This window comes from Prionailurus bengalensis, chromosome B3 (assembly GCF_016509475.1).
Source record: "Prionailurus bengalensis isolate Pbe53 chromosome B3, Fcat_Pben_1.1_paternal_pri, whole genome shotgun sequence".
Taxonomy (NCBI): domain Eukaryota; kingdom Metazoa; phylum Chordata; class Mammalia; order Carnivora; family Felidae; genus Prionailurus; species Prionailurus bengalensis.
Genome location: NC_057355.1, coordinates 84979351 through 84991635, shown reverse-complemented (window position 1 = coordinate 84991635; position 12285 = coordinate 84979351). Strand labels below are relative to the sequence as shown.

At 36.7% G+C, this 12285-nt stretch overlaps 1 protein-coding gene across 2 annotated transcripts in view; it reads right to left on the bottom strand.

Annotated features, from left to right (window-relative positions):
- LOC122468999 (protein only RNase P catalytic subunit) overlaps window positions 1–12285 on the bottom strand; it is a 128787-nt gene that overhangs the window by 71252 nt on the left and 45250 nt on the right. For both annotated transcript variants that reach the window (XM_043555979.1, XM_043555981.1), the window contains one exon: window positions 10348–10455. In XM_043555979.1, the coding sequence (XP_043411914.1) occupies window positions 10348–10455 (108 nt within the window). The remainder of the gene's footprint in view (window positions 1–10347; window positions 10456–12285) is intronic.

Genomic DNA, 12285 nt, shown 5'->3' with positions numbered 1-12285 from the left:
GATATATCTGGGGGTTATGACCAATAAAACTTGTCATCGGGGCACCTGAGGTTCAGTCAGTTAAGCATCCAACTTCATCTCAGTTCGCCTTGTGATTCATGAGTTCAAACCCCGTGCTGGGCTCTGTGCTGAAAGCTCAGAGCCTGGGGCCTGCTTCAGATTCTGTGTCTCCCTCTCTCTCTCTCTCTCTACCCCTCCCTTGCTTGTCTCTGTCTCTCAAAAATAAACATTAAAAAAATTGTTTTTAAGCAAACAAAAACAACAAAAAAACTTGTCAGTCAACTGGATTTGGAGCTAGTGAAAAAGAGCAATTGAGGCTAGAATCTTTGGTTTTTGACTTGAACAACTGGGAAGATGGTGGTGCCAATTACTTATTCACTTAAGCTCTAAAAAATACAAGTTAATTTCTACCTCTGGCTATGCAAAGCTTTTCCTCCGAAGACTTGTGGATTTATTTTATTTTATAATATTTTATTTATTTTTGAAGGAGAGAGAGAGAGACAGAGTGTGAGCAGGGGAGGGGCAGAGAGAGAGGGAGACACAGAATCCGAAGCAGGCTCCAGGCTCTGAGCTGTCAGCACAAAGCCCTACACAGGGCTCGAACCCATGAACCGTGAGATCATGACCTAAGTTGAAGTTGGAAGCTTAACCAACTGAACCACCCAGGTGACCCTTTCCTTAGAAGTATTTGTAAGAGTCAAAATAGCATGCTGTTGGATGGCTGTTAATAAAGAGATTCATGAACCTAAAACTACGCTAAAAAGATAAGTTTATTAAATTAAAAGACAATAAATGCAATTGAAGAAAATCCAAAATACTGTATCTTGCAGAAGGTAATGCTAAAGAGATACCAGTTCAAGTGAGTCAAGGGTTCAATGGAGCAAGAGTTCATACCTGATACTTTAGTCAAAGTTTAAAATTTAATCAAATTTAGTTTCTCCCAAATTACAACACATTCTGGAGAACTGAATGTTATGAAAACTGTTTTGCAATACTTATTAAAAAAATTTTTAGCCCATGTATTTTGGGTAAATGTTATTCTCTACTCTGACATTTGAAGTAAATTTTTTAAAAAAGAATCATATACAAATATAAGAATCACTGTTAATGGACAAGAAAATGCACAATATACTACAAATGTCTTGCTTAGATAACATACCTATTAGCCCAATTATGTTCCTAGCATTTATTGGCCTACAGACATATCCTCACATCTTAAAACAATATCTGACATGGAATAGGTGCTCAGTAAACAGTAACTGAATCTACATTGTAATTCCTGGCTAAGATGTTCTAACTGTCCTCAAAAAGGAGACTATATAATTAACCACTGGCCACCCAGAACCCTTCCCACTTTTCAAAATAAAAATACAAATTGGATCTTTTCTTCTTCTGAAAATTTGAAACTAAATATATATATTTTTAAGCAGGATATACTTTACATTTGAAAAATATCTACAAGATTAGTAACAAGTCTTATTTTCCCCAGATTTACTGAAGATTAAACAAATGAATCAGAAACAGTCAAAGGCAGTCCTATCTGAATCTATCTTCTAAATTATTGCTTATCATCTACCCATGACTATATCTCTAAATATTCAGAAACCATAAATGCAGGAACTAAAACTATAGAACTCTTAGAAGAAAACATAGGCATAAATTTTCATGATCTAGGATTAGGCAATGATATTTTAATTTTTTATGTATTATTATTTTTTTTTTAATTTTTTTTCAACGTTTTTATTTATTTTTGGGACAGAGAGAGACAGAGCATGAACAGGGGAGGGGCAGAGAGAGAGGGAGACACAGAATCGGAAACAGGCTCCAGGCTCTGAGCCATCAGCCCAGAGCCTGACGCGGGGCTCGAACTCACCGACCGGGAGATCGTGACCTGGCTGAAGTCGGACGCTTAACCGACTGCGCCACCCAGGCGCCCCTATTATTTTTTTTTTTAATTTATTTTTGGCAATGATTTTTTTTTTAGATATGACACCAACAATGACAGGCAACAAAAGAAAAACAATAGATAAACTGGACTTCATTAAAACTAAAAACTTTTGGGGGCGCCTGGGTGGCGCAGTGGGTTAAGCGTCCGACTTCAGCCAGGTCACGATCTCGCGATCCGTGAGTTCGAGCCCCGCGTCAGGCTCTGGGCTGATGGCTCGGAGCCTGGAGCCTGTTTCCGATTCTGTGTCTCCCTCTCTCTCTGCCCCTCCCCCGTTCATGCTCTGTCTCTCTCTGTCCCTAAAATAAATTTAAAAAGTTGAAAAAAAATTAAAAAAAAAAAAATTAAAAACTTTTGTGCTTCAAAAGACAATCTAATTGGGAGAATATATTTGCAGATCATTTACCTGATAAAGATCTAATATTCAGAATATATAAAAAATACAACTCAACAATAAAAAGACAAGTTACTATTAAAAAATAGAGTATTTTTTAAATGTTTATTTATTTACTTTTGAAAGAGAAAGACAGAGAGAATGAGAGAAAATGCAAGCAGGGGAAGGACAGAAAGAGAGGGCGACACAGAATCCCAAGCAGGCTCTCTGTTGCCAGTGCAGAGCCTGGGACAGGGCTTGAACTCACAAACCATGAGATCATGACCTGAGCCAAAATCAAGAGTCAGACACTCAACCAATGGCAACCCAGGTGCCACCCAACTAGAGGATTTTAATAGGTATTTCTCCAAAGAAGACATGCAAATGGCCAACAAACATAAAAAGATGCTTAACATCCTATGTCATTAGAAATGCAAATCAAAACCCACAAAAAATTCCACTTCGTATACACTAGAATGGTTATAATAAAAAAGACTGATAGTAACATGTTGGTGAGGATGCAGAAAAACTGGAACTCTTATATACTGTTATGGAGATGTAAAATGGTGCAGCTGCTTTGGAAGTTTGGCAGTTCCTCAAAAGTTTAAACAGAGAATTACCATATGACCTGGCAATTCTACTCCCAATTATAGATCCAAGAGAGCAGAAAACATGTCCACACAGTGCAGCAAAAGTGGTTCTAAGGAAGAAGCATATAGCAATACAGGCCTACCTCAAGAAGCAAAAAAAAAAAATCTCAACTAAACAACTTAACCATATACCTGAAGGAGCTAGAAAAAGAATAAGCAAAGCCCAAACCCAGCAAAAGGAAGTAAATAATAAAGATAAGAGCAGAAATAAATGATATACAAACTAAAAAAACAACAGAACAGATCAATGAAACCAGGAGCTGGTTCTTTGAGGAGATCAACAAAACTGGTAAACCTCTAGCCAGACTCATCTAAAAAAAATTGTAACAAGAGGAAGAGAGAGAGGATCCAAATAAACAAAATCACTAATGAAATATGAAATAACAACCAACACCATAGAAATATAAACAACTGTAACAATATTACGAAAACCTACATGCCAACAAATTGGACAACTTAGGAAAAATGAATAAATTCCTAGAAACATATAAATAAATAAAGCAGGAAGAAAGTGCAAATTTGAACAGACGAATTATCAGCAATGAAATTAAAGCAGTAATCAAAAAACTCCCAAAAAACAAAAGTCTAGAACCAGACAGCTTTACAGGCAAAATCTACTAAACACTTAAAAAAGAGTTAATGCCTATTCTTCTCAAACTATTCCAAAAAATAGGAGAGGAAGGAAAACTTATAAATTCATTCTATGAGGACAACATTACCCTCATACCAATACCAGATAAAAGATTAAAAGAGAGAGAGAGAACTACAGACCAGTATCTCTCATGAACACAGATGCAAAAATCCTCAACAAAATATTAGCAAACTAAATCCAACAAGACATTAAAAAAATCATATACCATGATCAAGTAGGATTTATTCTGGGGATGCAAGGGTGGTTCAATATTCACAAAACAATCAGTATAATATATCACATCAATAAAAGAAAGGATAATAAACATAAGGTCATTTCAATAGACGCAGAAAAAGAATTCAATAAAGTGTAACATCTATTTATGATTAAAAAAAAACTCTGCAAAGTAGGTCTACAGAGAATGTACCTCAACATACTAAAGACCTTATATGAAAAACCCACAGCAAACATCATACTCAAAGGGGAAAAAGAGAGCTTTTCCCCTAAGGTCAGGAACAAGACAAGAATGTCTACTCTCACCATTTTTATTCAACATAGTACTGGAAATCCTAGCCACAGCAATTTGACAACATAAAGAAATATAAGGCATCCAAATTGGTAAGGGAGAAGTAAAACTCTCATTATCTGCAGATAACATGATATTATATATAGAAAACCCTAAAGACTCCATCAAAAAACTACTAAAACTGATAAATTCAGTAAAGTTGCAGGATACAAAATCAATGTAGAGAAAGCTGTTGCATTTCTATACACTAATAAGGAAGCGGCAGAAAGTGAAATGAAGAAAACAGTCCCATTTACAATTGCACCAAAAACAATAAAAAATATCTAGGAATAAACTTAACCAAAGAGATTAAAGACCTGTACTCTGAAAGCTATAAAATGCTGATGAAAGAAATTCAAGAGGACACAAAGAAATGGAATAACATTCTATGCTTATGGGTTGAGGAACAAACATTGTTAAAATCTCTGTATTACTCAAAGCAATATACAGATTTAATGCAATCCTTATCAAAATGCCAACAGCATTTTTCATAGAACTAGAATAATCAATCCTAAAATTTGTATGGAACCACAAAAGACCCCAAATAGCCAAAGCAATCTTGAAAAAGAAAAAAAGGGAAGGTATCACAATTCCATACTTCAAAACTTACTACAAAGTTGTAGTGGTCAAAACAGTATGGTACTGGCACAAAAACAGACATGTAGATCAATGGAATAGAACATAAAACGCAGAAATAAACCCACAAATATACGGTCAATTAATCTTCGATAAAAGAAGAATGAGTATACAGTGGGAAAAAGACAGTCTCTTAAACAAATGGTGCTGGGAAAAGACAGCTACATGCAAAAGAATAAAACTGGACAATTTCTTACACCATACACAGAAATAAACTAAAAATGGACTAAAGGCCTAAATATGAGACCTGAAACCATACAAATCCTTGAAGAGAGCACATGCAGTAATTGCTCTGACATTGGCCCTAGCAACATTTTTCTAGATAGGTCTCTTGAGGCAAGGGAAATAAAAAGCAAAAATAAACCACTGGAACTACATCAAAATAAAAAATTTCTGCACAGTGAAGGAAAACAGTCAACAAAATTAAAGGGGAAACTACTGAATGGGAAAAGATACTTGCAAACAACATATCCTATAAAGGGTTAGTATTCAAAATAAATAAAGAACTGATATAACTCAACACCCCCAAAAAACAAACAATCCAATTAAAAAATGAGCAGAAGACATGAATAAACATTTCTCCAAAGAAGACATCCACGGGAGCCTGGGTGGTTCAGTCAGTTAAGCATTGGACTCTTGATTTCAGCTAAGTCATGATCTCATGGTTGTTGAGATTGAGCTGCACTTTGGGCTCCACACTGAGAGTGGAGTCTGCTTGGGATTTTCTCTTTCCCTCTCTCTCTGCCTTTCCCCTGTTCGTGCACTCTCTCTCTCAAAATAAATAAACATTCAAAAAAAAAAAAAAAGACATCTAGATGGCCAGCAGACACATGACAAGATGATCAACATCAGTCATCATCAGGGAAATGCAAATCAAGTTACATGAGATATTTCCTCACACCTGTGAGAATGGTTAAAATAAAAAACACAAGAAACAGCAAGTGTTGACGAGAATGTGGAGAAAAAGGAAGACTCTCACACTGTTGACGGGAATGCAAACTGGTGCAGTCATTGTGGAAAACAGTATGGAAGTTCCTCAAAAAATTAAAGTAAAAACTACCCTGTAATCCAGTAATTGCACTACTGGGTACTTACCCAAAAAATACAAAAAAACACTAATTCAAAAGGATACATACACCCCTATGTTTACCGCGGCATTATTTACAATAGTCAAACAGAAGCAGCACAAGTGTCCATCGACAGATGAATGGATAAAAAAGAAATGGTATATATATATATATATATATATATATATATATATATATATATAAAAATGAAATATCATTTAGCCAAAAAAAGAATGAAATTTGGCCCTTTTCAACAGCATGGACAGAGCTAGAGAGTATAATGTGAAAATGAAATAAGTCAGAAAAAGACAAACACCAGGGCACCTGGGTGGCTCAGTGAATTAAGTGTCGGACTTTGGCTCAGGTCATGATCGCGCAGTTTGTGCATTTGAGCCCCACATTGGGCTCTCCACTGTCAAGCATGGAGTCTGTTTCAGATCCTCTGTATCTCTCTCTTTTCCCCTCCCCTGCTCATGCTCTCTCTCTCTCTCTCTCAAAAGTAAACATTAAAAAAATCTTGCATTAAAAAAAAGAAAATAGAGATAAAGACAAATACCATGATTTCACTCATTTGTGGAGTTTAAGAAACAAAACAAAACAAATGAGCAGAGGGAAAAAGAGAAAGACAAACCAAGATACAGACTCTTAACTACAGGGAACAAATTGATGGATTTACCAGAGGGGAAGAGGGAGTGGGTAGGTGAAATAGGTAATGGGAATTAAGGGGTGCACTTATCATGAGGAAAAAAATTTTTTTTAATTAAAAAAAAATTTTTTTAAAGGGTAGTTCACTAAATATTCAGTTTGCTAGCTGGATTCAGCTATTTTATTTTCTCCAAAATGACTTGCTTGTCTAGATTTGGCCCCTGAATCAAGATTAAACTTTCTAAAGGGTCATTACCTTAAAAGGTCATTTAATCTTATACCCATGCCTTGGGGGTGCCATTCAGGAAGGTAATTCTTCAATGTCATTAAGAGTTCTCTGGAGATCATGACCTGAGCCAAAATCAAGAGTCAGAGGCTTAACAGACTGAGCCACCCAGGTACCCCTTTTTATGTGCTCTTTTAAGGTGCTTCCATCTCAAATATTTTATTTTTTTAACTGTTTATTCAAGTTTATTTATTTGAGAGTTTTGAGAAAGTATGTACATGAGCGAGGGAGGGGCAGACAGAAAGGGAGAGAGAGAATCCCAAGCAGTCTCTCTGTGCTGTCAGTGCAGAGCCGGAAGCAGGGCTTGATCTCAAGAACTGCGAAATCATGACCTGAGCCAAAATCAAGAGTTAGATGCTTAACCAACTGAGCCACCAAGACACCCCTCAAATATTTTTAAATGGGTAGTTCTACACCTTTTAGAATTTCGTTTTTACTGAGAGCTTTCAACAACTGTGAATTAAAATGCAGATATATAGTCATTACACAGTTGAAGCTCAATTAGGTAAGAAAATGGAAAAACACTGCAAGGAAATAAAACACTGACAATGATTATTGTTGAATGATAGGGCTATATATAATTTTATTTACTGTAATTTCCAAATTTTCTACATGCATTACTTTTATAATCAGAGGAAACTAAAATTTCTTAAAATCATCACATTAGGGGCGCCTGGGTGGCTCAGTAGGTTAAGCATCTAACTTAGGCTCAGGTCATGATCTTGTGGTTCTTGAGTTCCAGCCCCGCATTGGGGTATCTGCTGTCAGCACAGAGCCCGCTTTGGATCCTCTGTCTCCCTCTCTCTGCCCTTCCCCCACTTGCTCTCGCTCTCTCTCTCTCAAAAATAAACGTAAAAACATTTTTAAAAACATCATTGCATTTAAAATTTTTCTTAAGTTTTTGGTAGTACTGCCTTCAATTCTCAATTATTATTTGAATACCTGACCTAGATTCAGTCTAATACTAAGGCAGAGTTTTGTATTTTAATTCTATTTACATAGATGATACGACGGAAAAAAACTGCCAAATAAGGGTCTACTGAAAGCAAGAATTACGGTTCCAGATAGGAAATCAATCTGAATAGTAATCACAATAATAGTTACACCTATTAGATACTTACAATGTGCCAAACGCTTACATATATTAACTCATTTATTCTTTATAACATCTTTGTGAGATAGGTACTATTATTATCTCCATTTTACACACTGGGAAACTAAGGCACAGAGAGGTTAAGTAATTTGTTCAAACCATGAAAGCTACTGAAAGTGGAAGAACCAGAACTAGAATTCAAAAAGCCTGACTCCGGAATCCTTATTCTTAACTTCTAAGCTAAAATTCTATTTACAAGGTTAACAGAAAAACTGGGAAGCTAGTTCTGACAACCTACAAAGTGTTAAAGAATAAAACTAAGCCACAAGAGGGTCTGACAATAGATATAAAAAAAAGGGGGGGGGGAGAGAGGCCTATGAGAAATATGATATATCTGTATTTTTTTAAATATAAATCTCTAGATTCGGAGATTTGAGAAAAAACTTGAGAAGGAAATTTTTTCCTTTTTCCTTATTCAGGTGGCATCTCTAAGCTGAGAGCCTCTGAGCTGCAGTTTCCCAAATATAATACCAATGTACTGCTACAAGATAAGGGTGCTTTTACGAGCTGAGTAATAACAGTTACCTGTCCACATAAAGTGTTGTTAACATTAAATTATTTTAAGAGTGAAAGCTAAAAGTGGTGGCAGATGCCTATGATTTCACAGGTTAATCTGTGTTCTTTGCCTCTTGGTTTGCCAAAATCTGCTAAGATCTTTCCAAATGTAAAAAATGTTCTCCTATAGGGGCACCTGGGTGGCTCGGTCGGTTAAGCGTCCAACTTCGGCTCAGGTCATGATCTCGTGGTCTGTGAGTTCGAGCCCCGCGTCGGGCTCTGTGCTGACAGCTCAGAGGCTGGAGCCCGTTTCAGATTCTGTGTCTCCCTCTCTCTCTGCCTCTCCCCTGTGAATGCTCTGTCTCTCTCTGTCTCAAAAATAAATAAATGTTAAAAAAAAAAAAAAACTCCTATAATACTAGGGGATGTATCCACTACAGCATTTTCAACATGTTACTTTCCCCAAAAATGTTCACCCAATTTGGGCTATATATTTCTGGCAAGCCAATTTTTACTGCTTTGTGTGAAGCTGAATGTCAAATAAAAGGTAAACAAATACAAAACTTTACACAGATTAGCTGAGGAAGTTCTGATTTTGAGCTCCACCATGTACTAGTGATAGTAATTTTATGCTTCATTTTCTGGCTTTGCCCTTTTCAATATTGCTGCCTCAAATAACCCTTCAAGTACCTAAAGGAAAAAAATATTTTCAACTTGCTTTTGTGTTTTTTAAAAATAAAGGATTGAAAAGCACATACTTGACCATAAAAATGTAGGCATAAAGGATAGACACATAAAGAAATTTCTGTAAATCAACCTCGTCCTTGGTACTTGTAAGCTTTTCTGAGTATAAATGGCCAAACGGGACTAGTCGCATCTCTAAGAAAAAGCTTTTAAATTGGCAGTAATTTTTAAGAAATAACACAGATTAACTACAGATGAATGGCCATAGATTGCCAGCAGTAAGAACCACAAGCTTGAAATCCAGGAGCTGTCTACAATTTAATTCTGATGTTATGACTGCTTTCTACAGATTTACTATACAAAATTGGCTTCACTTTTCTAGTATTCTAATCTATAAAAATGAGGATTAAAATAATTGCTATAGAGTATAAAAATTGCTATAAATTATATGTAAAATTTTATATAACTGCTATTAAAAATCATGATATTCCTATTAGAAACTACAGGACACTTATAAACTTATAGAACAAATGATTACCTTACAAAAAAAGAGCTGGTTAGATTCATTTATGAACATACTATGTTTGGAAAAAACAAGTATGGGTATATTAACATCTCTTAGTTTATGTTGAAAATTTTCAAATAGAGGAATGTGACTCACAGGGAAATGACAGAGTAACCCCAAAGAAAGAGTAGAGATGTAGAAGGTTAGTTAAAGGTTATATAAGAAAAAAGGCTGAGACTGAGGGTGGTGCAGTTGGTTAAGTGTCTGACTTCGGCTCAGGTCATGATCTTGCAGTTCATGAGTTCGAGTCCCACCTTGGGCTCTGTGCTGGCAACTTGGGAGCCTGGAGCCTGCTGTGTCTTCCTCTCTCTCAGCCCCTCCCCCACTTGTGCTCTCTCCCTTTCTCTCTCTCTCTCTCAAAAATAAACATTTAAAAAATTTTCAAGAAAGAAAGAAAGAAAGAAAGAAAAAGGGCTGAAATGGCCCTCTACTACATGGCTTTTTAATCACTCTTGGCCAGCCTATAAGAGTCACTTTCTTGCCAGAGATGAAAACAGTGAATCTTAGATAAGTGGTTGGTTACTGTGACACCTTTAGGAGCTTATTTTTAGAGGAAGCAAAAATGGGGAGTTAACACATCCAAGGAAGATCACAAATAAGTACACTAAATATTTCTAGAGATTTGGAATAACAAAATAAAACTTGTACTTACAACTTGAGATTCACGAGCTTTAGGAAATGTTTTGGCAACATTGAGCCCATCAATGACGATATCAAAAGGAGGACAGCATTTTACAAAGTTCTGAAATCTCTCAAGTTCCTAAAAAAGAAAAGCCAGATAAAACAATAAAACTTAGCAAGGGCTTTATCATAAACACACTGTTATGACTTTTATTATTGTTCTGATAAGTAAATATATTCATCCCTTAAAAATACACACAAAAAGGGGCACCTGGGTAGCTCAGTTAATCACCCGACTTCAGGGTCTGGTCATGATTTCAGTTTGTGGGTTCAAGCCCCGCATCGGCCTCTGTGCTGACAGCTCAGAGCCTGAAGGCTGGTTCAGATTCTGTCTCTCTCTCTCTCTGACCGCTCCCCTGCTCTCTCTCTCTCTCAAAAATAAAAAAATAAACATTAAAAAAATTTTTTAAATGCACACAAAGATACTTTCAAAATGAAATCCAAAAAGACCAGACTAATAAATGCAACCACATGTAATTAACTGATATACCTTATAATCTCATAGCACTGTACACTTCCTAGAGTACTTTCACATGCTATTTCATTCGATCTGCACCTAGCTATTGCCTACTAAACTGACTTACATGGTAGTCATGATGAGAACGAAATGTCAAAATCTCTATATCCTGTTCTGTATGCCAAGGAGAAGTAAACCTCAGGTATGTCAGTCTACTAGTGCAACTGTGTTGAAAGAACAAGGCTCTACAATAGCTCTTTGGTCATCAAGAGGTTTTTATTTACTTCTGGCTATTTTGAAGAGTTGGGTTATTCAACAAATATTTGTGGGGCATCTACTGTGTGCCCAGCAGTTACCAGACAGATAAAACTCTAACTTAGTGGAATCTGCATTTTAGTGGAAGGAGACATAAAATAAACACATAAGTTAATAAATTATATTAAATGTCAAATGTGATGAGTGCTATGGAAGGAAGAAAAGGAGGAGAAGGAGCTCCATTTCTGGTAATGATGGAATAGTCTGTCCTGGACTATGAGATAATATAAATTTTACATAAAAACCAACTATTTGAAGATACTAGACAATGACCGAAAGCAGGCAGAAATTAGAGGAAATGCAAAATGTGAACGACAGTATGGTGTTTTATTATTATTATTCTTTTAAATCTTTTTTTGAGAAAGAGGGAGAGAGAGCATGCACAAGTGAGGGAGAGGCAGAGGGAGAGGGAGGGAGAGAATCCCAAGCAGGCTCCATGCTGAGCATGGATCTCGATGCAGGGCTAGATCTCATGACCTTGAGATCATGATCTGAGCCAAAATCAAGAGTCAGACACTTAACTGACTGAGCCACCCAAACTTACAGTTTTAAAATAAGTCATAAGGATGTAAAGTACAGCATAGGAAATATAATCAATAATACTGTAGTAACTTTGTATGGTGACAGATGATAACTATACTTACCTCAGTGAGCATTTCATAATGTATATAAATGTTGAATCACTATGTTGTACACCTGAAACTACTATAATGTTGTATGTCAACCAGGCTTCATTTAAAACTAAATTAATTCGGGGCGCCTGGGTGGCGCAGTCGGTTAAGCGTCCGACTTCAGCCAGGTCACGATCTCGCGGTCCATGAGTTCGAGCCCCGCGTCGGGCTCTGGGCTGATGGCTCAGAGCCTGGAGCCTGTTTCCGATTCTGTGTCTCCCTCTCTCTCTGCCCCTCCCCCGTTCATGCTCTGTCTCTCTCTGTCCCAAAAATAAATAAAAACGTTGAAAAAAAAATTTTTTAACTAAATTAATTAGGGGCGCCTGGGTGGCACAGTCGGTTAAGCGTCCGACTTCAGCCAGGTCACGATCTCTCGGTCCGTGAGTTCAAGCCCCGCATCGGGCTCTGGGCTGATGGCTCAGAGCCTGGAGCCTGTTTCCGATTCTGTGTCTCCCTCTCTCTCTGC